We start from the raw sequence: 25,750 nt of genomic DNA, 5'->3' as shown, positions 1-25,750 counted from the left end.
AACCATGATTGTATTGAATGGCAGAGGAGGCTGAAAGGTAGAAAGGCTGACTCCCCCTATTATGTTCTTATCCTCCCTAAACTGAGCACAGTATTCCAAATGAGGCCTGGCCAGTATGTATTCAGGATAAATAGAAAGGAAATAGATTTTTTTCACTAGACTTTGGAACTTAGTTGCTAATAAACTTAAACATTTACCATTTTTACTTGGAGCAACATTATATAAAAGCAGCATTGATAGGATTAGCATCAGTCCTTTCAGCACAAAGTTTCAGTGAGTTCAATCTCATGAATCTTTCATATTTTGTAGGTTTGTTTGATGTAAATGAAAAGTAAAATTGGCAAAGGAAAATTAATTTAAAAAAGTGATTTGTACTTTACTTTCTGTTTCATAATTGTGGACCGTTTCCAAGGCAATCTAAGAGGTGTCTTTTGGTGTATGCTTTATTGGAGCTGAATATCTCTTTCCCTTCACTCGGTAGTCCCATTTTGTTTCCAGTTAGCTGTCATTCTTTCTTTGTATTTCAGCCTGTTCCCTCTGCGCTATTCTAAAGGAGAAAATTACAGAACCAGAGCAAATGGATCTAACAGTCAGCCAAGAAAGACTTATTCGCACAGCTGCTAGTCTGTGCCATCTCCTTTCCAATGAAGTAATGGTAGCATTGGTAAGTGCAAAATGAGTTGCACGAACTTACCTATATAATCAATATCTACAGATTTCAATAATTTTGGCTTAATGGAAGAATTGTGATGAGCCAGAAATAATTGGAATAAGGTGGCAGACATGGCATTTTTAATAAGATCTGTGGATTTTGGTAGCAATGTGAATCATTTATCATGCATTACATGCTAATTTATCTGATCCTTTCCATTTCTGTTGTAGCCCTGTCAGGCAGTGTACCAGGTTTGCCATGACGCTGTAGGAAAGTTTATTCAGTATGGCATTCTGATGGTGGCAGAGGTGAGCAAACAATCTATTGGACTCTTAAATACAGTAACGAATGCACCATTTGTGAATTCAGCCATAGGTTATGAAGTGAAATGAGTGTTGTATAATACTGCATCCACCCAAATTTTTTTCTCTGCCGGTGGTAAATCGCTAGGAAGCAATGAGGTTACATTTACAGGAACCCATGTTGAACCACAAAAGAAAACATTGAACATGAAAACATGCTCATGGTTTCCCTTGACCTTTTGTATAACTTTAATTCTTTAGGCAAGTTTCTTAAAGATTTTGGCTATGGTTTTCAACTGGAACCTGTAAATTATTACTTTTTATTATCCAGAATTGATTAGAAGACTGTTCTCACTTCCTTAAAATGTTGCTGAGTAAACTCCACACTTAGAACAAACTGCTCAAAAGGTTAACTCCCACTATGCTGTATTGGTGGTCTTTTAGTTCCAGCCTTCTGCATCATAACAGTTTTATCTTTTTGTATTTTGCCATTTTAATTTATGACACCTTAAAAGGCATCTTGTCAGTCATTCTTTTACAATTCAATTTTTTTTCATAGACATTAGATACTGTCACAAAGAAAGCTTTACATGTCTATGAAGTCATGATACAATATATAGCTTTTGTGCAATGTAGAAGGTTACAGCTAGTGGGATGACTTGTCAACGATCCCTATTATAGCTTTCTTGAGGCTCGACCTCTCTATATCACTTGTCACCTTGTCTTATTAAAATGAGGATCGTTCCACTATCTGGAGGACGGGGACAGCTCTCTCAATCTTTCTATCTCTCACTCACACTCACACACACACTCTCTCTCACACACCAACACACATACTAGATCTTACATCATTGGACATGGTAACATTTGGGACCTTCAATTGCGTTTCAGTTCTTGAGATGATCATACTGTTCCCTGACAGTTTTCTGCATTCACAGATGGATATGCACTTCCCATCCAACTGTCTGTGTCATAGTTATAATGCAGCGCAATCTTAACTATACACAACACATGTTTTTCAAATCATAACCAGGACTTTGTTTATTAAATGATCAGGAGGATCTGAGCCCCAGTCCTACAGAAGAGACATGGGCTAATAAATATCCAGATGGTCTATCATGGAGGAGTGATGAAGAGGATGACAGTGATTATGGGGAAGAGCAGCGAGATCGTTATCTAAAGGTATTATATCACAAAATCAATTAGTTAGATTTAGTTGTCAGATTCTAAAATTTCAACAGTTTCATTCTCAGTTGCAGTATAGTGTGGTTTGGTACTCAAAAGCTAATATGTGTTTACACACACTCACATACTCATTGGTTGCTATTGAAAAGTAAGCAATACTTTCTTGGACGTGCCATTTGGAGCTGGAGATATTAAAGAAAAAATGTTACTTCTTTACCTATGTGACATTTGTTGATCAAAGTTTAGTGCAACTGTTTGAACTCCCCTAACCACATTGCTTAACTTTGTATCCTTGTATGTAGAGTTTTCAGGCAGGATGGGGATAAAAATGGTGGGGGATGTAGCATTATTGATTAAAGAATCAATTACAGCTGTGAGGAGGAATTATATACTAAATGAAGCATCAAATGAGGCTGTATGGGTTGAGCTCAGAAATAAAAAAAGGGGCAGCCACATGGCTAGGAGTGCACTACAGACCCCCAAATAATGGAAAGGAGTTAGGAGAGCAAATATGTAGACAGATTTCTGAGTGCAAAAACAATAGGGCAGTAATCATTGGGGACTTCAACTACCCTAATATAAATTGGGATACGAACAGTGTGAAGGGCACAGAGGGTGCAAAATTCTTGAACTGCATTCAAGAGAACTTTTTAGCCAGCACAACAAGACGGGCACAATTCTAGATTTAGCCGTAGGAAATGAAACTGGGCAAGTGGATGAAGTAGCAATGGGTGACCATTTTGGAGATAGTGACTGTAATGTAGTCAGATTTAGCATCATTATAGAAAAAGACAGATAGAACAGGAGTAAAGGTTAAATTGCAGGAAGACAAATTTTACAAATTTGAGAGGTGAGCTGGAAAGAGTGGACAGGATACAGGTATTAGAAGGAAAAACTGTGTCAAATCAGTGAGAGGCATTCAAAGGTGAGATTCTACGGGCACTGCGTAGACATGTCCCCACAAAGAAAAAGGGTGGTACTGCCAAATCTAGAGCCCCCTGATTATCCAGAAGCATACAGGCCAAGATAAAGCAGAAAAAGAAAGCTTATGACAGTCACAAAAGACTTAATACTGTAGAAAGCCTAGAGGAGTATATTAAACACAGGGGTGAAATAGAAACGGAAATTTGGAAAGCAAAGAGAGGATACAAAAAAATATTGGCCAGTAAAATCAAGAAAATCCTAAGATGTTTTACCAGTACATTAAGAGCAAGAGAATAACTAAGGAAAAGGTCGGGCCTATCAGAGATTTACATGCTAACTTGTGGGTTGATGCAGCAAATGTGGGCAGGGTTCTCGATGAGTACTTTGTCTCTGTCTTCACTGAGGAGAGGGATGATTCAGACATTCTAGTTAAGAGGTGGAGTGTGAAATATTAGATACAATAAGCATTGTGAGAGAGAAAGTACTGGAGGGACTGGCATCCTTGAAGGTGATAAATAACCAGGGCCGGATGGATTGTATCCCAGACTGTTGAAGAAAGCCCAGGGAGGAAGTAGTGGATGCTCTGAGGATCATTTTCCATTCCTCACTAGATGCAGGCGAGGTCCCAGAGGATTGGAGGTCTGTGAACGTTGTTCCACAGGGCTCAGTGTTGGGACCCTTGCTGTTGTACATATTAATGATTTAGACTTAAATGTGGGAGGTATGATTAGGAAATATGCAGGTGACACAAAAATTGGCTGTGTAGTTGATTATGAAGAGGATGGCTGTTGACTCCAGAATTATATCAGTGATTTGGTTGAGTGGGCGGCAATCCGGAAAAGTGTGAGGTAATGCATTTGGGGAGGGTAAACAAAGCAAGGGAATATTCAATAAATGGGAAGTTATTGGGAGGGGTTGAGGAAGTGAGAGACCTTGGAGTGCATGTCCACAGGTCCTTGTTGGTGGCAGGTGGTCAGAAAAGTATATAGAATTATTTCCTTTATTGGACGAGATATTGAATACAGAAGCAAGGATGTAATGATGGAACTGTATATAACACTGGTTAGGCCACAGCTGGAATTGTGTACAGTTCTGGTCATCACATTACAAGAAGGGCATAATTGCTGTGGAGCGAGTGCAGAGGAGATTTACAAGAATGTTGTAAGGGCTTGAAAATTGCAGCTATGAGAAGAGATTAGATAGGCTAAGGTTGTTTTCCTTAGGACTGAGGAGGCTAAGGGGTGACCTAATTGAGGTGTACAAAATAATGAGGGGCCTCGATAAGGTAAACAGGGAAGACTTGTTCCCCCTACCTGAGGGGTCATTTACTAAGGAGCATAGATTTAAGGTGATTGGTAGAAGGATTAGAGGGGGCATGAGGAAAAAAAGTCTGGAATTCACTGCCTACGTTGGTGGTTGAGGCTGAAACGCTCAAGGTACCTGGATCTGCATCTGAAGTGCTGTAACCTACAAGGCTACGGACCAAGTGGTGGAAAGTAGGATTAAAATGAACGGCTGGTTTCTTTTTTTTCTCGGCCGATGCAGACTTGATGGGCTGAATGGCCTCTTTCTGCACCGTAACTTTTCTATGGTTCTTAACTCTCCAATCTGCTTCGTCCATGCTAAACATATTAAATTGGTCCCTGTTAATCGCCTAGATTGATTTTTTATTTTGTGCTCTCTTTGTTTGGGGGCAACATCAGGGGGAAGCTGTTGTACGGATTGTGTACTATAAAGAGTTCGAGATCAATTCAAAAAATTGCCTGTGAGCAATACTACGCAAGATCACTAGTGCACTAAGACATTGTTTCTACAACTACAAATTATTCTAAAATTTAACTGTTCTAGGTGAGCCAATCTCAGGATCATCAGGAGTTCATCACTTTCCTACAGAGACTGTTGGGCCCTTTGTTGGAAGCTTACTTTGCAGCTGCTGTTTTTATTCAAAGCTTTAGAGTTCCAGTTGAAGGTAGGTTTGACTGAGGGCGTCAGCTGCTCACTTTAGTTGTGATTTTTAAAATATGTATTCATTCATGGCTTGTGAGTATTGTTGGCATGGTCAATGTTTATTTCCCTTCACTAATTCTTCATCATCATCATCATCAAAGGTTTATTTATTTAAAATCAACATTCATCATGGCCAAGAACCGAATTGAGCTAAGGTTTATGATCTATAATTCTTCAAGTAAAAAGCAAAAAAATGATAAAGCAGAGTAAAATGATATTTTGATTACTAGATTAAGGTCTCTGACATCAGGATTCAATGTTTTAAAATAATTGGAGTTTATTCATTGTGCCAATGAAATATGGCATTGGACTATTCTTAACTCTTGTTGTTTCACATCTTAATTTGGTTAGTTGTTTTGAGTTCTTTAGCTGATAGACACTGTGAGATCTGTCTGTGGGTAACAAGTAGTGAAGTTTGGAGTTTGGCGGCGATCTTACAAAAGAGTGGCAGAGTTGATTGCATCTGTTCTTGTGTGAGTCCAGACCACGATTGTAAAGCATCTGAGTAACAATAGTAGTTAGAATGACTCTACAATCCTTCCTCTGAACACTTTCAATGGCTTTGCTTTGTGATTCTGCTGGACAGCACAGGTGCCCCATTTTCCAATACAGGGCAAACAAAAGATGTGTAACTGTCCTAGAGAAGGTGGTGGTGAACTGCCTTTTTGAGCTGCTGAAGCCCATGTGGCGTTGGTGCATCCACAACGCTGTTAAGTAGAGAGTCTCAGCATTTTGACCCAGCAATGATGAAGGAATGGTGTTATATTTCCAAGTTAAGGTGGTGTGAGACTTGGAAGGAAACTTGGGAGGTGGTGTGTTCTTATGTGCCCCTGTCAATTTAGGTGGTGAATGTTACGGTGTGGGAGGTGCTGTTGAAGAAGCCTTGGTGGGTTGCTGCAGTGCAGCGTGTAGATGGTGTGCACTGCTGCCAAGGTGTGCTGGTGGTGGTGGGTTTAAATGGTTAAGGTGGTGGGAATAAATGGTTAAGGTGGTGGATGGTTGGCTGATCAAGTGGGCTACTTTGACCTGGATGATGTCCAAATCCTTGAGTATTGTGGCTGCACTGATCCAGGCATCTGGAAAGTACCCCATTACAGTGCTGTTTATGCCTTGTAGGTGGTGGAAAGGCTATGGGTAGACTGCAAGTGAGTTAACTTGCTGCAGAATTCCAGCCCCGACCTGCTCTTGTTGTCATAGTTATTACAACCAAGATGGGAGGAGTGCGCGGATGATGTAGCCTTACTACTCCACAGATTGTACCATTAATTTAAAAGTTTAATTTACTCACCAATGTGGCTAATTGTTTACCCTCATTATTGGTACCCAGAATAAAAAGACTTGAATTAGGTTTCTTTCAATAAGCCACAAACTTATTAGTTTAATTTAAAACCAGTCTTGCCAAATAGAATGGCAAAGCTTATCAACATACAGTGTGGAAAATGAAATTATACTAATTACTCATTCAAGATGCCCTAAGTCTGTCTGTCTCTCTCTCTCACACACACACACACACACACACACACACACACACAAGCACACGCACAAAAACAATGAAATAAAAGTAGAAATAGAGGAATTCTGCCAAAGGTTAAAAGTGAATGGTTCAAAAGCAAAGGATAGATGATGGGGCCCTTGAAATGGTGTATGGATTATACAATTGGTGTCTCAGCACTGTTCCATGAAACCGTCAATGACTCTGGCACTACTTTTCAGGTGGGCTCGAGGACCACTCGCAGGTTCTCTATCCAAGCACATATAGCAATTTAGGAGCAGCTTGTATTCACTTCTGGCTGTGGACTGGCTCTGGACTGCAAAAAGACTGCTGTCTTAAACTAAATAGGGCTTTAAGCTAAATAGGGTGGGGGGGTGGGGGAGGGTTCTGGAGAGGAGATATTTGGGCTTACAAAGGAAAAGGATATGGCCGCATTGCAGGGCAGCTATTTAGGTATTGATACCCAGAGTGTGACAGGAAGTGACAGAGTGTACACACGTTTAAAAAAACAGCAAATAGGGTCAAAGGAGAAAAAAATAATAAAAAGGCAAAATTAATGGCTCTTTACTTAAATGCACATAGTATTCGGAACGAAATAAATGAATTAACGGCACAAATAGAAGTTAATGGGTATGATCTTATATTCATTACGGAGACGTGGTTACAAGGAGATCAAAGCTGGGAACGAAATATTCAGGGGTATGTGACTTTTCAAAAGGACAGGTAGGAAGAAAAGGGTGGTAGGGTAGCCTTGTTAGTACGAGATGGAATAAGTACAATAGTAAGAAATGATCTTGGATAGGAAGATGTAGACTCCATATAGTTGGAAGTAAGAAATAACAAGGGGAAGACGACACCGGTGGGAGTAGCCTATAGGTCCCCTAACAGTAGCTATGCTGTAGGACAGAGAATAAATCATGAGATAATGAGGGCATGTAAAAAAGGCAGTCCATCAAGGATGACTTTAATCTCCATGTAGATTGGGAAAATCAAAATTGGCAGAGGTAGCCATGAGCAAGAATTCATAGAGTGTATTCGGAACAGTTTCCTATAACAATATGTTGTGGACCCAACCGGGGATCAGACTATTTTGGATCTGACAATGTGTAATGAGGCAGGTTTAATAAATGATCTTAGAGTAAAAGATCCCCCAGAAAACAGTGACCACAACATGGTGGAATTTAGCATTCGGTTTGAGAGTGAGAAACTTGGGTTGGAAACAACTGTGCTAAACTTAAATAAGGGTAATTACAATGGAATGAGGGCAGAGTTGGCTGGAGTGGACTGGGAAAGGGGTTTAGCAGAAAATACACTTGATGAACAATGGCAGACATTTAAAACAATAGTTCATGACTCACAACAAAGAAAAATCCCAGTGAGGAAGAAGGATTCTAGGAAGGGGATAAACCAACCATGGTTAACCAAGGAAGTTAAGGAGTGTATCAAATTGAAAGAAAAAACATATAATGTGGCAAAGATTAGAGGTAAGCCAGAGGATTGGGAAAGTTTTAAAAACCAACAAAAGATGACCAAAGAAATAATAAAGAGAGAAAAGCTAAACTTTGAAGGCAAAATAGCAAGTAATATAAAAATGGACAGTAGGAGCTTCTTTAAATGTATTAATAGGGAGAGGCCAAAGTGACCATTGGCGCCTTAGAGAATGAGGCTGGGGAAATAATGGAAAACCAAGAAACAGCAGAGGAGTTTAATAAATACATTGCATCAGTCTTCACAGTAGAAGACACTAATAGCATTCCAAAAATACTAAATAATCAAGGGGCAAAAGGGTGGGGAGGAAATAAAGACAATAACGATCACTAGAGAAAAAGTACTAGGGAAACTAATGGGGCTAAAGGCCGATAAGTCCCCTGGACCTGATGGGTTGCATCATAGGATATTAAAGAAAGTAGCTGCAGAGATAGTGGATGCACTGGTAGTAATCTTCCAAGAATCCTTATTGTGGAAAAGCCCCAGAGGATTGGAAAACCCCCAATGTAACACCCTTATTCAAAAAGGGAGGGAGACAAAAAACAGGTAACTATAGGCCAGTTAGCTCAACATCCTTCATTGGAAAATGTTGGAGTCTATTATAAAGGATGTAATAACAAAACATTTAGAAATGCATAATCTAATCAAGCAGAGTCAGTATGGATTCATGAAGGGGAAATCATGCCTGACAAATTTATTAGAATTCTTTGAGGAGGTAACAAGCAGGATGGATAAAGAGGAACCAGTAGATGTAATATATTACGATTTCCATTGGGCGTTCGATGCGGTATCGCACATAAGGCAACTTAATAATATTTAATATACTACCCATGATGTTGGGGGTAGTACATTAGCATGGATAGAGGATTGGCTAACTAATAGAAGACAGAGAGTTGGGATAAGGGGGGACATTTTCTATTGGAATGCCACAGGGATCAGTGCTGGGGCCACAATTATTTACAATATATATTAATGACTTGGATGAGGGAAATGAATGTACTTTCGCCAAGTTTGCGGATGACACAAAAAGGTGGGGAGGCAAGTGATGAGGATGACACAGAGTCTACAGAGGGATATAGACAGGGTAAGTGAGTGGGCAAAAACTTGGCAGATGGAATATAATGTGAGAAAATGTGAGGTTATGCACTTTGGCAGGAATAGAGGAGCTGAATATTATTTAAATGGAGAAAGACCACAGAAAGCTACAGCACAGAGGGTTTTAGGGGTCCTCATGCATGAATCCCAAAAAGCTAGCATACAAGTTCAGTAGGTAATAGGGAAGGCAAATGGAATGTTGGTCTTTATTTCAAAGGGAATGGGGTATAAAAAAGGGAAGTCTTGCTAAAACTATACAAGGCACTAGTTAGACCACCTAGAATACTGTGAACAGTTTTGGTCCCCTTATCTAAGGAAAGATGTACTGGCGTTGGAGGCAGTCCAGAGAAGGTTCACCACGTTAATCCCAGGTATGGAGGAATTTTCTTATGAGAAGTGCTGTTGAGTAAGTTGGGCCTGTACTCATTGGAGTTTAGAAGAATCAGAGGCAACCTTAGTAAAACATATAAGATTCTTAGGGGGCACGACAGGGTAGATGCTGAGAGGTTGTTTCCCCTTGTGGGAGAGTCTCGGACCACCGGGCATAATCTCAGAGTAAGAGGGTCGCTCATTTAAGACAGAGATGAGGAGGAATTTCTTCCCTCAGAGGTTAGCCAACCTGTGGAATTCTTTACTGCAGAGGGCTGTAGAAGCTGGGTCGTTAAGTATATTCACGACTGAGATAGCCAGGTTTTTAATCAGTGAGGGAATCAAAGGTTATGGGGAAAAGGCAGGAAAGTGGAGTTGAGGATTATCAGATCAGTCATGATCTCATTGAATGACGGAGCAGACTCGATGGGCCGAAAGGCCTACTTCTCCTAAGTCTTATGGTCCTATGGTCTTCCTCCTCGTACAGTTGGTCCCTTCTAAAGCATAAACAAAACCCGCTTTTTAAAACAGTTCCAGGCATGTTTTTTTTTCCAGAGCCATAAAACCCATGTTGACCCCCTTTGTACACAGTTCACTAGGGTCAAAAGGTTTACAGTTTTTTTTCAACTGCTTAATTACCCTTAGAGAAAAGCATTGTTTGAAATTTTAAAGGCAAGTCCCTGAGGAATGAACCAGTGAATGGCTATCACTTATTCTGTCTAGCTGAAACAGGTGCGATGTGTATACACATTCTTTCTGCCTGCAAAGAACAGGACCCTGTATATTAATATGCGTAGCAAATATGCCACACTGCGGGCCTAACTGACAATCTTAAATTGGTTGTCAGTGTAATTTTTAGTACACAGAGTTATTTAGCAAGTATTGTCCAATTGCGGAATCATATCTAATGTTGGACACTGTGTTTTTAGTTTTTCAGGCACAGGCTGGTTGAGTACAGTCTGTACCTTGCCCGTTGTGAACAGTGGAAGGGACGTGCTGTTTGAAACAATTTGCCAATCTTTGATATGTGAGGCCTACATACCTAGCATCATACTGCAACCGAAATTTATATACCACATTACTCATTTGTGTGATAGGCAGAATGTCTATTTATCTTGACGGCAGCATCCCGCTATGGTGAATGCCACTCTTGTTGCTACTGCATAGTAGCAGTGGCTAGCTTCACCTGTTGCTCAAATGTTTGAGATACCTTGCCCTTCCAGGGTAACCTGAGATAGACTGGGCACTTTTCAGGGCTGAAAATGACGGCCTTAGGCCCGTTCATAAGTTTGTGGGATATACAGCATAAGATAATCTGATCAGAGTAGTCATTATCCTGCACGATGTCTTTGATGTGCCCTATTTCAACATCAGGTTTGCATGGTGAGCAAACGGCTTGGGCCCTATTTATGAGGTTGCCGATAAGGCCAATCTTGTAGTGTGTGGAACTGTGAAAATCCCAATGCGTATATTGACCAGTGAAGTCGGCTTGCAGTAGACCGTGGTAGAGAACGCCCTGGCGGATTTCTCAAGTAGTATGTTAAGGGAATGGCAGTTCATTTGACCGCCCCATTTCAAAGGTGAATTTGAGTGCAGGATGGAGCCCGTTAAGAAATGCAAGGAAATTATTACATGCTGCCATAGATTTAAATATAGCAAACGTATCATCCACGTTTCAGAAATATGCACAGAGTTGGACGCTAAGATGTCATTCCATTGTAGACGTGTCTCTATGGAACCCAACAAAGATATTTACGAGAGCAGGGACTAGAGGGGATCTCATGGCAACACCATGTGTTTGGGCAAACGTATTGTCAAAACTGAAGTTAACTGTGCGAGTTGCCAAATTCATAAGCTCAATGAATAGTGATTCACGCAATGGTGGCAGGTCTAGGTCACCATGATATTGTGCTGCAGCACAAATATCTATGGCTTCCTTAAGTGGAACATTGGTGAATAGACTAGAAATATCAAATGAGCATATGGACGCAGCATTGACATTGCTATGCACCTATTGATAACAGACAGAAAGAACATGTTCACACATTGCATCTGTTTCAGCTAAACTAAATAAGTGATAGCCATTCACTGGTTCATTCCTCAGGGCAATGCCTTGACCAATCAGAGTCAAGCTGCCTGGTTTAAATTTTATGCAATGCTTGGCAGTTAACTGTCTCACCATTAACTAGTGCATTCTCCATGTCAGAGTCCACTTGCCAACCAGTCAGCACTCTCTTCTCACACAGTATAAAGTTGTTGCTTTCCTTGACGTTGGTATTCTTGTAATTGTCCTGATGAGTACAAGACAAAAAGCTTTAACAAAATGTCTTTTTTCAGCAATACTGAAGTTTTTTTTTGCAAAAATATACTTTATTCATAAATCTTCAAAAACATTTCGAACATTTTAAATCACCATTACAAAAATACAAACAGGTTCAACTTTTACAAACTGAAACACAAGGTGTATCAGAAAAAACAATGAATATTTCAAACATTGGCAGACATACATTTTAATCTGTACAGCCTGAGGGGCTCTTTACAGTTCCCAGCCCCCCAGTGCACTGTGGCAGAAAGGTCTTAGGCAGCGACCCTTCCCCATTGCGCCTTTGCGGCGGCTGCCCCAAGCTTAACTGTGGCCCTCAGCACGTAGTCCTGGACCTTGGAAAGTGCTAGTCTGCTACACTCGGTCGGGGACACCTCTTTGCGCTGGAAAACCAACAAGTTTCGGATAGACCAAAGAGCGTCTTTCACCGAGTTGATGATCCTCCAGCTGCAGTTGATGTTTGTCTCGGTGTGTGTCCTTGGGAACAGCCCGTAGAGCACAGAGTCCTCCGTCACAGAACTGCTCGGGATGAACCTCAACAGCAACCACTGCATCTCTCTCCAGACCTTCTTTGCAAAGACACAATCTACAAGGAGGTGAACAACGGTCTCTTCCCCACCACAGCCACCTCGAGGGCAACATGCAGAGGGGGTGAGACTCCTGGCGTGTAGGAAGGATCTTACAGGGAGGGCCTTTCTCACCACCAGCCAAGCTACATCTTGGTGTTTGTTGGAAAGTTCTGGTGATGAGGCATTCTGCCAAATTACTTTGTCAGTCTGCTCGGGGAACCATCCCACAGGATCCACCCTCTCCTTTTCCCTCAGGGCCTTTAAGATGTTACGTGCCGACCATTGCTTGACGGACTTGTGGTCGAAGGTGTTTCTCTGCATAAATTTTCCCACGAGGGACAGGTGGTACGGCATGGTCCAACTACTTTGAGCGTTCCGCGGCATCGTGGCCAGACCCATCCTTCGCAACACCGGGGACAGGTAGAACCTCAGCATGTAGTGACACTTGGTGTTTGCATACTGAGGGTCTACGCACCGCTTGATGCAACCGCACACAAAGGTGGCCATCAGTATGAGGGCGATGTTGGGCACGTTTTTTCCCCCTTTATCTAGAGGCTTGTACATCGTGTCCCTGCGGACACGATCCATTTTCGACCTCCAGATAAAGCGGAAGATGGCTCGGGTGATCGCCACCACACAGGAGTGTGGAATGGGCCAGACCTGCGCCACGTACAGCAACAGCGAGAGTGCCTCACACCTGATGACCAGGTTCTTACCCGCAATGGAGAGGGAGCATCGCTCCCACATGCCCAGTTTCCTTTTCACCATAGACACTCGCTCCTTCCAGTTTCTAACACATGCCCCGGTCCCTCCGAACCATATCCCCAGCACCTTCAGGCCATCAGCCCTGACAGTGAAGGGGACAAAGGATCGGTCAGCCCATTTCCCAAAGAACATGGCCTCGCTCTTCCCACGATTTACCTTGGCTCCCGAGGCCAGTTCGAACCGGTCGCAGATGTGGATAAGTCTGTGTACCGACAGCGGATCCGAGCAGAAGACGGCGACATCGTCCATGTACAGGGAGACTTTGACCTGAGTGCCTCCACTACCTGGGATCGTCACTGCTCTTATGCCCGGATCCTTCCTGATGGACTCAGCAAAGGGTTCTATGCAACACACGAAAAGAACAGGCGAGAGAGGGCAGCCCTGCCTGACTCCAGATTTCATAGGAAAGCTATCTGATTCCCACCCATTGATTGAGACTGCACTACTGATGTTAGTGTAGAGCAGATGGATCCAATTGCGAATTCCCTCCCCAAACCCCATTTTGGAGAGCACATCCACCATGTAGTTGTGCGATATTCTGTCAAAGGCCTTCTCCTGATCCAGGCTGATGAGGCAGGTATCCACACCCCTGTCCTGTACATAGGCAGTTGTATCCCTGAGCAGCACGAGGCTGTCAGAGATCTTCCTGCCCAGCACAGTGCAGGTCTGGTCAGGGTGGATCACCAATTCCAGAGTGGATTTGACCCGATTGGCGATGACCTTGGACAGAATTTTATAGTCCACATTCAACAGTGAAATGGGTCGCCAATTTCTAATTTCCTCCCTTTCCCCCTTGTGCTTGTAGATGAGGGTGATAATGCCTTTCCTCATGGATTCTGACATACTGCCGGCCAGGAGCATACTCTCGTACACTTCTAGCAGGTCTGGGCCGATCCAGTCCCACAGAGCCGAATACAACTCCGCCGGCAAGCCGTTGCTTCCGGGAGTTTTACTCTTCTCGAAGGACTCAAGGGCCTCAGTCAGTTCGTCAAGAGTTAGCGCTTTGTCCAGACTCTCCCGTGTACTGTCATCTAAGACCTCCGTGATAGAGGACAGGAAGGACTGGGAGGCCGTGCTGTCTGTGGGCTTTACGTCATACAATCCGGCATAAAAGGGTTTGCTAATCCTCAAAATGTCAGATTGCAATGACTTAACTGAGCCGTCTTCTTCCTTCAGGCTGCTGATCACAGAGCTCTCTCTGTGTACCAAACAAAAACAGAATTACCTGGAAAAACTCAGCAGGTCTGGCAGCATCGGCGGAGAAGAAAAGAGTTGACGTTTCGAGTCCTCATGACCCTTCGACAGAACTTGAGTTCGAGTCCAAGAAAGAGCTGAAATATAAGCTGGTTTAAGGTGTGTGTGGGGGGCGGAGAGATAGAGAGACAGAGAGGTGGGGGGGGGTGTGGTTGTAGGGACAAACAAGCAGTGATAGAAGCAGATCATCAAAAGATGTCAACGACAGTAGTACAATAGAACACATAGGTGTTAAAGTTAAAGTTGGTGATATTATCTAAACGAATGTGCTAATTAAGAATGGATGGTAGGGCACTCAAGGTATAGCTCTAGTGGGGTTTTTTTTATAATGGAAATAGGTGGGAAAAGGAAAATCTTTATAATTTATTGGAAAAAAAAGGAAGGGGGAAACAGAAAGGGGGTGGGGATGGGGGAGGGAGCTCACGACCTAAAGTTGTTGAATTCAATATTCAGTCCGGAAGGCTGTAAAGTCCCTAGTCGGAAGATGAGGTGTTGTTCCTCCAGTTTGCGTTGGGCTTCACTGGAACAATGCAGCAAGCCAAGGACAGACATGTGGGCAAGAGAGCAGGGTGGAGTGTTAAAATGGCAAGCGACAGGGAGGTTTGGGTCATTCTTGCGGACAGACCGCAGGTGTTCTGCAAAGCGGTCGCCCAGTTTATGTTTGGTCTCTCCAATGTAGAGGAGACCACATTGGGAGCAATGAATGCAGTAGACTGAGTTGGGGGAAATGCAAGTGAAATGCTGCTTCACTTGAAAGGAGTGTTTGGGTCCTTGGACGGTGAGGAGAGAGGAAGTGAAGGGGCAGGTGTTGCATCTTTTGCGTGGGCATGGGGTTGTGCCATAGGAGGGGGTTGAGGAGTAGGAGGTGATGGAAGAGTGGACCAGGGTGTCCCGGAGGGAGTGATCCCTACGGAATGCCGATAAGGGGGGTGAAGGGAAGATGTGTTTGGTGGTGGCAACATGCTGGAGTTGGCGGAAATGGCGGAGGATGATCCTTTGAATGCAGAGGCTGGTGGGGTGATAAGTGAGGACAAGGGGGACCCTATCAAGTTTCTGGGAGGGAGGAGAAGGCGTGAGGGCGGATGCGCGGGAGATGGGCCGGACACGGTTGAGGGCCCTGTCAACGACCGTGGGTGGAAAACCTCGGTTAAGGAAGAAGGAGGACATGTCAGAGGAACTGTTTTTGAATGTAGCATCACCGGAACAGATGCGACGGAGGCGAAGGAACTGAGAGAATGGCATGGAGTCCTTACAGGAAGCGGGGTGTGAGGAGCTGTAGTCGAGATAGCTGTGGGAGTCGGTGGGTTTGTAATGGATATTGGTGGACAGTCTATCACCAGAGATTGAGACAGAGAGGTCAAGGAAGGGAAGGGAAGTGTCAGAGATGGACCACGTGAAAATGATGGAGGGGTGGAGATTGGAAGCAAAATTAATAAATTTTTCCAAGTCCCGACGAGAGCATGAAGCGGCACCGAAGTAATCATCGATGTACCGGAGAAAGAGTTGTGGAAGGGGGCCGGAGTAGGACTGGAACAAGGAATGTTCCACATACCCCATAAAGAGACAGGCATAGCTGGGGCCCATGCGGGTACCCATAGCCACACCTTTTATTTGGAGGAAGTGAGAGGAGTTGAAGGAGAAATTGTTCAGCGTGAGAACAAGTTCAGCCAGACGGAGGAGAGTAGTGGTGGATGGGGATTGTTCGGGCCTCTGTTTGAGGAAGAAGCTAAGGGCCCTCAGACCATCCTGGTGGGGGATGGAGGTTTAGAGGGATTGGACGTCCATGGTGAAGAGTAAGCAGTAGGGGCCAGGGAACTGGAAATTGTTGATGTGACGTAAGGTGTCAGAGGAATCACGGATGTAGGTTGGAAGGGACTGGACAAGGGGAGAGAGAAGGGAGTCAAGATAACGAGAAATGAGTTCTGTGGGGCAGGAGCAAGCTGAGACGATCGGTCTACCGGGGCAGTTCTGTTTGTGGATTTTGGGTAGGAGATAGAAGCGGGCCGTCCGAGGTTGGGCGACTATCAGGTTGGAAGCTGTGGGAGGGAGATCCCCAGAGGAGATGAGGTCAGTGACAGTCCTGGAAACAGTGGCTTGATGTTCAGTGGTGGGGTCATGGTCCAGGGAGAGGTAAGAGGAAGTGTCTGCGAGTTGACGCTCAGCCTCCGCGAGGTACAGGTCAGTGCGCCAGACAACAACAGCACCACCCTTGTCAGCGGGTTTGATGACAATGTCAGGGTTGGACCTGAGAGAATGGAGTGCAGTAAGTTCAGAGAGAGACAGGTTAGAATGGGTGAGAGGAGCAGAGAAATTGAGACGACTAATGTCGCGCCGACAGTTCTCAATGAAAAGATCGAGAGAAGGTAAGAATCCAGAGGGAGGGGTCCAGGTGGAGGGAGAATATTGGAGATGGGTAAAAGGATCCGTTGAACTGGGAGAGGACTCCTGCCCAAAGAAGTGAGCCCGGAGACGAAGACGGCGGAAGAAGAGTTCAGTATCATGCCGAGCCCGAAATTCATTGAGGTGAGGGCGTAAGGGTATGAAACTAAGTCCTTTGCTGAGCACTGAACGTTCAGCATCGGAGAGGGGAAGGTCAGGGGGTATAGTGAATACACGGCTGGGGTTTGGATTTGAAGAAAGGGTGGGGACGGAGGGACAGGCAGGGGTGGAGGGTCCTAGATGGGTGTTGGTGTCGATGAGTTGTTGGAGCTTGCGTTCCTTAGCACTTGAGAGAAAGAGAAAAAGTTTCTTGTTGAGGCGTCGGATGAGCCGAAGGATAAAATGAAACTGGGGGCACGCGCAGCTTTGAAAAAGGGTACGGCAGTGCTGCTGGAGGGAGAGGTCGAGTGTGTTCATATGGCGGCGCATGGCACAGAGTGTGGATCTCAGAATGTGACGGGAACAGCAGTCCGAGAAACGTTTTATGTCCCGGAGATACCTGTAATCCTGGGTGTGTTCGAAACATGAGGGGTGGAATTTCAGTTGAAATCCACGTGGGGTAAGACGGAGACAGTCACTGAGAAAGGAGATATGGCTGTGAAAGCGGGTTTTAGTAAACACCTTGTCAAACACTAGGAGGGAAATGGAAAGCAATGAAGGTGAACAAGGCAACAGAGAGATACGGAAATATTGTCGCAGAGAGGAATATTGAATTCAACAACTTTAGGTCGTGAGCTCCCTCCCCCATCCCCACCCCCTTTCTGTTTCCCCCTTCCTTTTTTTTCCAATAAATTATTAAGATTTTCCTTTTCCCACCTATTTCCATTATAAAAAAAACCCCACTAGAGCTATACCTTGAGTGCCCTACCATCCATTCTTAATTAGCACATTCGTTTAGATAATATCACCAACTTTAACTTTAACACCTATGTGTTCTATTGTACTATTGTCGTTGACATCTTTTGATGATCTGCTTCTATCTGCTTGTTTGTCCCTACAACCACACCCCCCCCCCCACCTCTCTCTCTCTCTCTCTCCGCCCCCCACACACACACCTTAAACCAGCTTATATTTCAACTCTTTCTTGGACTCGAACTCAAGTTCTGTCGAAGGGTCATGAGGACTCGAAACGTCAACTCTTTTTTTCTCCGCCGATGCTGCCAGACCTGCTGAGTTTTTCCAGGTAATTCTGTTTTTGTTTTGGATTTCCAGCATCCGCAGTTTTTTTGTTTTTATCTCTCTGTGTACCTTTTGGAAGAAGAAACGTGAGCACGTCTCATCCTGCTCTACAGAGCGGACTCTGGAACGGAAGATGATCTTGGAGGCCTCCGAGGCAAAGAGCAAGGCTTGCTGGCTCTTCACCTCTTGGAGTTCCTCCTTGATATTGACCCCCATCGACCGCAGCCAGAGCAGATTCTGCATGTTTTTCTGGAGCCGGGACATGTTCCTCTGTTCCTTTCTAGCTTTCTGGGTGCCTTTGAGGACAAAAAACCTCTTGATGTTTCCCTTGATCGCTTCCCACCAGTGTGTCAGGGACTCAAAGTGGGGTTTCATGGTTCTCCAACCTTTGTAATCCCTCTTGAGCTCCTCAATGTTCTCTGGGGTCAGCAGTTGCACGTTTAGCTTTCATACCCCCCTGCCAACCTTCTGGTCCTTCTCTAAGTGGCAGTCAGCCAGTAGGAGGCAATGGTCAGAGAAGAACACCGGCTTGACGTCAGTGGATCTGACTGCAAATGCGCGGGACACAAACAGGAAGTCTATCCTGGAACGGACGGATCCGTCAGGCCGCAACCAGGTGTATCTACGCTGCGCTCCATCTGCAGGGTTGCTGAAGACGTCGTGCAGCTTGGCATCCTTTACTGTTTCCATCAGGGATCTGGACGTAGCGTCCAATCTGCTGTCGGCCCTACCGGATCGTCCAGCCGCATCGATGATGCAGTTGAAGTCACCGCCCAGAATGACCGGCCTGGAGGTTGCCAGCAGCTGTGGGAGCTGCTGAGAAACCTCCAGCCGCTCAGCCCCTTGTGACGGGGCGTAGACGTTAATTAAACGGAGTGGAGCATTCTTATACATTACGTCTGCTACGAGGAGGCGCCCGCCCACCACCTCCTTAACCTGGGAGACGGTGAAGCTGCCTCCCCGCAGCAGAATCCCCAGGCCGGAGGAACGAGAGTCGTTTCCTCCCGACCAGATCGATGGCCCATGGGACCACCATCGTGACCATTGCCTGTAGGAGCTGAGGTGCAGTATCGCACACTCCTGCAGAAACAACAGGTCAGCTTTGACCTTGGCAAGGTAGTCCAAGGTCGCAACACATCGCATAATAGATTTAATGCTACGCACATTTATGGATACAATCTTTACACCCATTTTAAAGCAGTTAGTCGCTTACCAAACCTGTTGTCTCTGAGAGTTCCTTCATGCCCGTGGTGTGCTCAAACTGCTTCACTTGGGATGGGCTGAGGAAAGCGTCCTGACCCTCCCCATTGGAGATGTTCTGCTCGGGTGGCATCTGGGGCTCCGTGCAGAGAGCAGCGTTTGAAATGTCCTCTGTTGGAGAAGCTTCTCCAATCCTCTCCCCCTCTGGGGCGTTGCTGCTCCCGGCTTCCCGGAGCTGGGGTGCGCTGAGCGCCTCACTGCTCCCAGATTCCTGGGGTTGTGGTGCACTGGCCTCTTTGGGTTGTGGGCCAAGTTGGGGTGCGCTGGTTTCCTCATTGTCTCCAATGTTCTGGAGCTTGGGTGTCTCGTCCTCAAACTCCCTAGCGTTTTGCCGCTTCTTCTGTTGGCGCCGCCCTGGCACTTCTTTGTCCGAAGAGCTGCTGCTCTTGTTATCCGTGTCAGATAGGAGACGCCTCTTGACTCTTGTCTGGGAAGTGGCTTGGTTTCTTTTTAGCCCCTTCTTCCTTTTGGCTCTCTTCACCAGCTGCCACTCCCCCTGCTGCTTTCCCACTGCTACCTCCTCCTCCTCCGTTGATTCGCTCTCCTGAGGAGTGGGAGGATCAGGGGGCAGTGCTGTTGACTGGCTGTCTGCTGCCTCAATTTTTTCCTCCACCTTGTCTCTCTCTGTGTCCTCCTTTGTCCCGATGTTTTCCCTGGGGGCCTTGGTGGTTGGTGTGACACGAGGCATTTCTTCTGCTTCCCCCTCGTTGGCTTTAGCTGCCTGTGCATAAGTACGGCAACGTTTGGGGCAGGTCTTGTAGAGGTGATTTACCTCGCCACACAGGTTGCAGCACTTAGCCTGTTTACAATCTTTTGTCTGGTGCCCTTCCTTTTTGCAGTTCTTGCAGAGGACAGCACTGCAATTGGCCGCCACATGACCAGACTTGCCGCATGAGCGACAAAGTTTGGGTTGCCCAGCGTAGACAAGGTAACCACGGCTTCCCCCGATAGCGAATCTGGAAGGGGGGTGGAAAACGGCTCCCTTACCGTCGGTCTTGAGCGTTACCTTAACCTGGCGTTTACATGTCCAGATCCCCAAATTATCTTTAACTTCAGTGCAGCTCCCAACCTTATCGAAGTACCTGGTAAGGAAGGTGAGCACGTCAGCGCCAGGGACGTAGGGGTTGTACAGATGCACCGTCGCAACCCGTTCACGATGCAACGGTAGAACAAAGAGTGGCTCCGCCGTCAGGATCTTCATTTCTGGCAGGTCTTTCTTTTCCTCAAACACCTTCAGGAGTTTGACACAAGCTGCCACATGCTTGAAGGTCACATCAAAGAAACCAGCGCTGGGGAAATCCTGTAGGCAGTAGATATCCGCAGCCTCAAAACCACAGCTTGAATAAGATCCTCTTCATGAAGAAGGTCCTATCCATTCCTGTTCCTTGCTCGCTACCCTTCACCATGACTCGGATGGTGTTAGGTACCCCATGGTAAGGGGTTTGACTGGTTATAGCCATTGCTCTTTCCCTGGCAGAAACGCGATGAAGGTCTCTCCCCTGCCAGGTAAGTATCAATACTGAAGTTCTGTGCTACGAAACGACTATTTAATCCCTTTTCTTGTAAAAGGAAACTTTTCCCAGGAACAGCAATCAGAGTCCTGCATTAACCCTTTCAGGGACAGTGTCTTTTAAAACACAAATTCTTCTGGAATATCCTTAGTCCTTGAAGATGAACCATTTTCTATGATTAAAGTGTTCATGATACAGTATTTATATGGCTGGTTTAGTTAAGTTTCTGTTCAATGGTCATTGGCAGCAAATAAGAATCTTCTAAATTTAATTAACTACTTTTGTATGTAAAGAAAGTGAGCTTTTGTGAAAAGCAGAATAACTTTCATTGATGTGGTCACCAGGGCACTCAAATGTATGGAGATTTTGGAAAAGCATTGGGAATGTTCTAAAATTTTGGAAATATAACAGAAATCTCCAAAGACCAGTCATAAAAATCATACCTTTTAACTGACAATGAATGCATATAGTGAAGAAAAGTTAGGTCAGTATTTTGTCAATATACTGTTGTAATAGCTTTTTTTCTCAGTCAGTGCTCAGCCTGGAAACCAGCTGTGTCACATAGGGCAGAATATTACGCTCAGCGTGCGGGTGCGCGCCCGACATGCCCAAGCCTAAAATGACACGCGATGGCGTGTGTCTCGATGTCATCGTGCAATCTCGCTATATTTCATTTGGCGGGCGCAAGCCGGAGTTGGCTGCATGCCTGCCGATGATTAAGAGGCCTATTAAGGCCATTAACAATCTAAATTCAAATTTACACCGCCCGTCCAACCCAACGGTTGGCGGGCAGGCGATAAGGCCAAGTGGCCTTTACATATTTTAGGAAACCTCATCCACAAGGTTTCCTAAAGCAAATAAAAATGAAATAAAAACTTTATTTTTGAACTAAAAACATGTCACAGGTCACATGCGGGGATAGGTTTTAGGAAATTTTTATTCTCTTCATTTCTTTTTTACGCAGTGCTTCAATCTCCCTGAGGCAGCTCCGTGCCTCGGGGAGATTAAAGCGCTCTTTCTTGCGCATGCACAAACTGCGCACGAGGATCGGCTCTCCCTCCTCCCCCCAGCCTTAACTGGCCCGCCCACGTGAAATCGCGGTGTGGAGCTGACCATGGGTGGCGGCCGGCTTCCCGAGCTCGCCCGCCAAGGGCAAAATCCTGCCCATAATTTCTGAAAATTCAACATTAATAAGACCAGCTACTAAGGTTGTATTAAGGAGCTTTTTTTCCCCATAATATAAGCAGGAAATAAAAGCGTTATTGTGCCTTTTTCTTTCTTTTCAAATAATGGTTTATCCATCTGTTTGTGGTGTTTGGTGGAATGTTACTCAAAAAGGAGAACACCAAAAGTATGCCATCTAACCTTCTGTAACAAATTATTTTCTTGGGTCAATGGCTATGTTAACAGTTTTTTAAAAATACTGTTGTTTTTCAGAAACTGAATACATCAGCAAGTTTCACAAATATCTATTATCCAGAACAGAAATGAAGATTGCAGTATTTGGTGAGTTCTGAATAAGTATATTATGTTACTGTCATTCTAACTTAATCTGTTTTCACATCTATCCACATCTATGAATTTGTGGAGTTATTGGTGACTTCTCCAAATTTTTCAGATCCCATTCTTTCCAATGATTTGTATTTGCCTGTCAAAGTAAAAATCCTATCAACAGTTTTTATACCAATTAAGTAGTTAATTAAGCTGTGGCTTAATGGCTAATCCATCTAACAATACATCATTCCCTCCGTACTGTTGTTAAAACATGTGACCCAGAATTTCTGTTCAAAACCTGGAGTTGAACTTGAACCCACAACTTTCTGACTCCCTAGTAAAAGTAATCTGATAATGTCTGCTACATAGATAAAAACAAAAAAACTGCAGATGCTGGAAATCCAAAACAAAAACAGAATTACCTGGAAAAACTCAGCAGGTCTGGCAGCATCGGCGGAGAAGAAAAGAGTTGACGTTTCGAGTCCTCATGACCCTTCGACAGAACTTGAGTTCGAGTCCAGGAAAGAGCTGAAATATAAGCTGGTTTAAGGTGTGTGTGTGGGGGGCGGAGAGATAGAGAGACAGAGAGGTGGAGGGGGTTGGTGTGGTTGTAGCGACAAACAAGCAGTGATAGAAGCAGATCATCAAAAGATGTCAACAACAATAGTACAATAGAACACATAGGTGTTAAAGATAAAGTTGGTGATATTATCTAAACGAATGTGCTAATTAAGAATGGATGGTAGGGCACTCAAGGTATAGCTCTAGTGGGTTTTTTTTTATATAATGGAAATAGGTGGGAAAAGGAAAATCTTTATAATTTATTGGGAAAAAAAAAAGAGAAGGGGGAAACAGAAAGGGGGTGGGGATGGGGGAGGGGACTCACGACCTAAAGTTGTTGAATTCAATATTCAGTCCGGAAGGCTGTAAAGTCCCTAGTCGGAAGATGAGGTGTTGTTCCTCCAGTTTGCGTTGGGCTTCACTGGAACAATGCAGCAAGCCAAGGACAGACATGTGGGCAAGAGAGCAGGGTGGAGTGTTAAAATGGCAAGCGACAGGGAGGTTTGGGTCATTCTTGCGGACAGACCGCAGGTGTTCTGCAAAGCGGTCGCCCAGTTTACGTTTGGTCTCTCCAATGTAGAGGAGACCACATTGGGAGCAACGAATGCAGTAGACTAAGTTGGGGGAAATGCAAGTGAAATGCTGCTTCACTTGAAAGGAGTGTTTGGGTCCTTGGACGGTGAGGAGAGAGGAAGTGAAGGGGCAGGTGTTGCATCTTTTGCGTGGGCAAGGGGTTGTGCCATAGGAGGGGGTTGAGGAGTAGGGGGTGATGGAGGAGTGGACCAGGGTGTCCCGGAGGGAGCGATCCCTACGGAATGCCGATAAGGGGGGTGAAGGGAAGATGTGTTTGGTAGTGGCATCATGCTGGAGTTGGCGGAAATGGCGGAGGATGATCCTTTGAATGCGGAGGCTGGTGGGGTGATAAGTGAGGACAAGGGGGACCCTATCATGTTTCTGGGAGGGAGGAGAAGGAGTGAGGGCGGATGCGCGGGAGATGGGCCGGACACGGTTGAGGGCCCTGTCAACGACCGTGGGTGGAAAACCTCGGTTAAGGAAGAAGGAGGACATGTCAGAGGAACTGTTTTTGAATTTTGCCCAACCTCGGACGGCCCGCTTCTATCTCCTACCCAAAATCCACAAACAGAACTGCCCCGGTAGACCGATCGTCTCAGCTTGCTCCTGCCCCACAGAACTCATTTCTCGTTATCTTGACTCCCTTCTCTCTCCCCTTGTCCAGTCCCTTCCCACCTACATCCGTGATTCCTCTGACACCTTACGTCACATCAACAATTTCCAGTTCCCTGGCCCCTACCGCTTCCTCTTCACCATGGACGTCCAATCCCTCTACACCTCCATCCCCCACCAGGATGGTCTGAGGGCCCTTAGCTTCTTCCTCGAACAGAGGCCCGAACAATCCCCATCCACCACTACTCTCCTCCGTCTGGCTGAACTTGTTCTCACGCTGAACAATTTCTCCTTCAACTCCTCTCACTTCCTCCAAATAAAAGGTGTGGCTATGGGTACCCGCATGGGCCCCAGCTATGCCTGTCTCTTTATGGGGTATGTGGAACATTCCTTGTTGCAGTCCTACTCCGGCCCCCTTCCACAACTCTTTCTCCGGTACATCGATGATTATTTCGGTGCTGCTTCATGCTCTCGTCAGGACTTGGAAAAATTTATTAATTTTGCTTCCAATCTCCACCCCTCCATCATTTTCACGTGGTCCATCTCTGACACTTCCCTTCCCTTCCTTGACCTCTCTGTCTCAATCTCTGGTGATAGACTGTCCACCAATATCCATTACAAACCCACCGACACCCACAGCTATCTCGACTACAGCTCCTCACACCCCACTTCCTGTAAGGACTCCATCCCATTCTCTCAGTTCCTTCGCCTCCGTCGCATCTGTTCCGATGATGCTACATTCAAAAACAGTTCCTCTGACATGTCCTCCTTCTTCCTTAACCGAGGTTTTCCACCCACGGTCGTTGACAGGGCCCTCAACCGTGTCCGGCCCATCTCCCGCGCATCCGCCCTCACTCCTTCTCCTCCCTCCCAGAAACATGATAGGGTCCCCCTTGTCCTCACTTATCACCCCACCAGCCTCCGCATTCAAAGGATCATCCTCCGCCATTTCCGCCAACTCCAGCATGATGCCACTACCAAACACATCTTCCCTTCACCCCCCTTATCGGCATTCCGTAGGGATCGCTCCCTCCGGGACACCCTGGTCCACTCCTCCATCACCCCCTACTCCTCAACCCCCTCCTATGGCACAACCCCTTGCCCACGCAAAAGATGCAACACCTGCCCCTTCACTTCCTCTCTCCTCACCGTCCAAGGACCCAAACACTCCTTTCAAGTGAAGCAGCATTTCACTTGCATTTCCCCCAACTTAGTCTACTGCATTCGTTGCTCCCAATGTGGTCTCCTCTACATTGGAGAGACCAAACGTAAACTGGGCGACCGCTTTGCAGAACACCTGCGGTCTGTCCGCAAGAATGACCCAAACCTCCCTGTCGCTTGCCATTTTAACACTCCACCCTGCTCTCTTGCCCACATGTCTGTCCTTGGCTTGCTGCATTGTTCCAGTGAAGCCCAACGCAAACTGGAGGAACAACACCTCATCTTCCGACTAGGGACTTTACAGCCTTCCGGACTGAATATTGAATTCAACAACTTTAGGTCGTGAGTCCCCTCCCCCATCCCCACCCCCTTTCTGTTTCCCCCTTCTCTTTTTTTTTTCCCAATAAATTATAAAGATTTTCCTTTTCCCACCTATTTCCATTATATAAAATAAAAAAAAAAACCCACTAGAGCTATACCTTGAGTGCCCTACCATCCATTCTTAATTAGCACATTCGTTTAGATAATATCACCA

General features: G+C 45.3%; 1 protein-coding gene across 6 annotated transcripts in view; it reads left to right on the top strand.

Annotated features, from left to right (window-relative positions):
- The window catches only part of gpam (glycerol-3-phosphate acyltransferase, mitochondrial), a 92,788-nt gene that overhangs the window by 58,812 nt on the left and 8,226 nt on the right, over positions 1 to 25,750 (top strand). For all 6 annotated transcript variants that reach the window (XM_041209549.1, XM_041209548.1, XM_041209545.1 and 3 more), the window contains 5 exons: positions 528 to 664; positions 883 to 960; positions 2,011 to 2,136; positions 4,912 to 5,032; positions 22,252 to 22,320. In XM_041209549.1, the coding sequence (XP_041065483.1) occupies positions 528 to 664; positions 883 to 960; positions 2,011 to 2,136; positions 4,912 to 5,032; positions 22,252 to 22,320 (531 nt within the window). The remainder of the gene's footprint in view (positions 1 to 527; positions 665 to 882; positions 961 to 2,010; positions 2,137 to 4,911; positions 5,033 to 22,251; positions 22,321 to 25,750) is intronic.

Source organism: Carcharodon carcharias, chromosome 17, assembly GCF_017639515.1.
Source record: "Carcharodon carcharias isolate sCarCar2 chromosome 17, sCarCar2.pri, whole genome shotgun sequence".
Classification (NCBI taxonomy): domain Eukaryota; kingdom Metazoa; phylum Chordata; class Chondrichthyes; order Lamniformes; family Lamnidae; genus Carcharodon; species Carcharodon carcharias.
The sequence above is the reverse complement of the archived record's forward strand: the minus strand, read 5'-3'. Positions and strand labels throughout refer to the sequence as shown.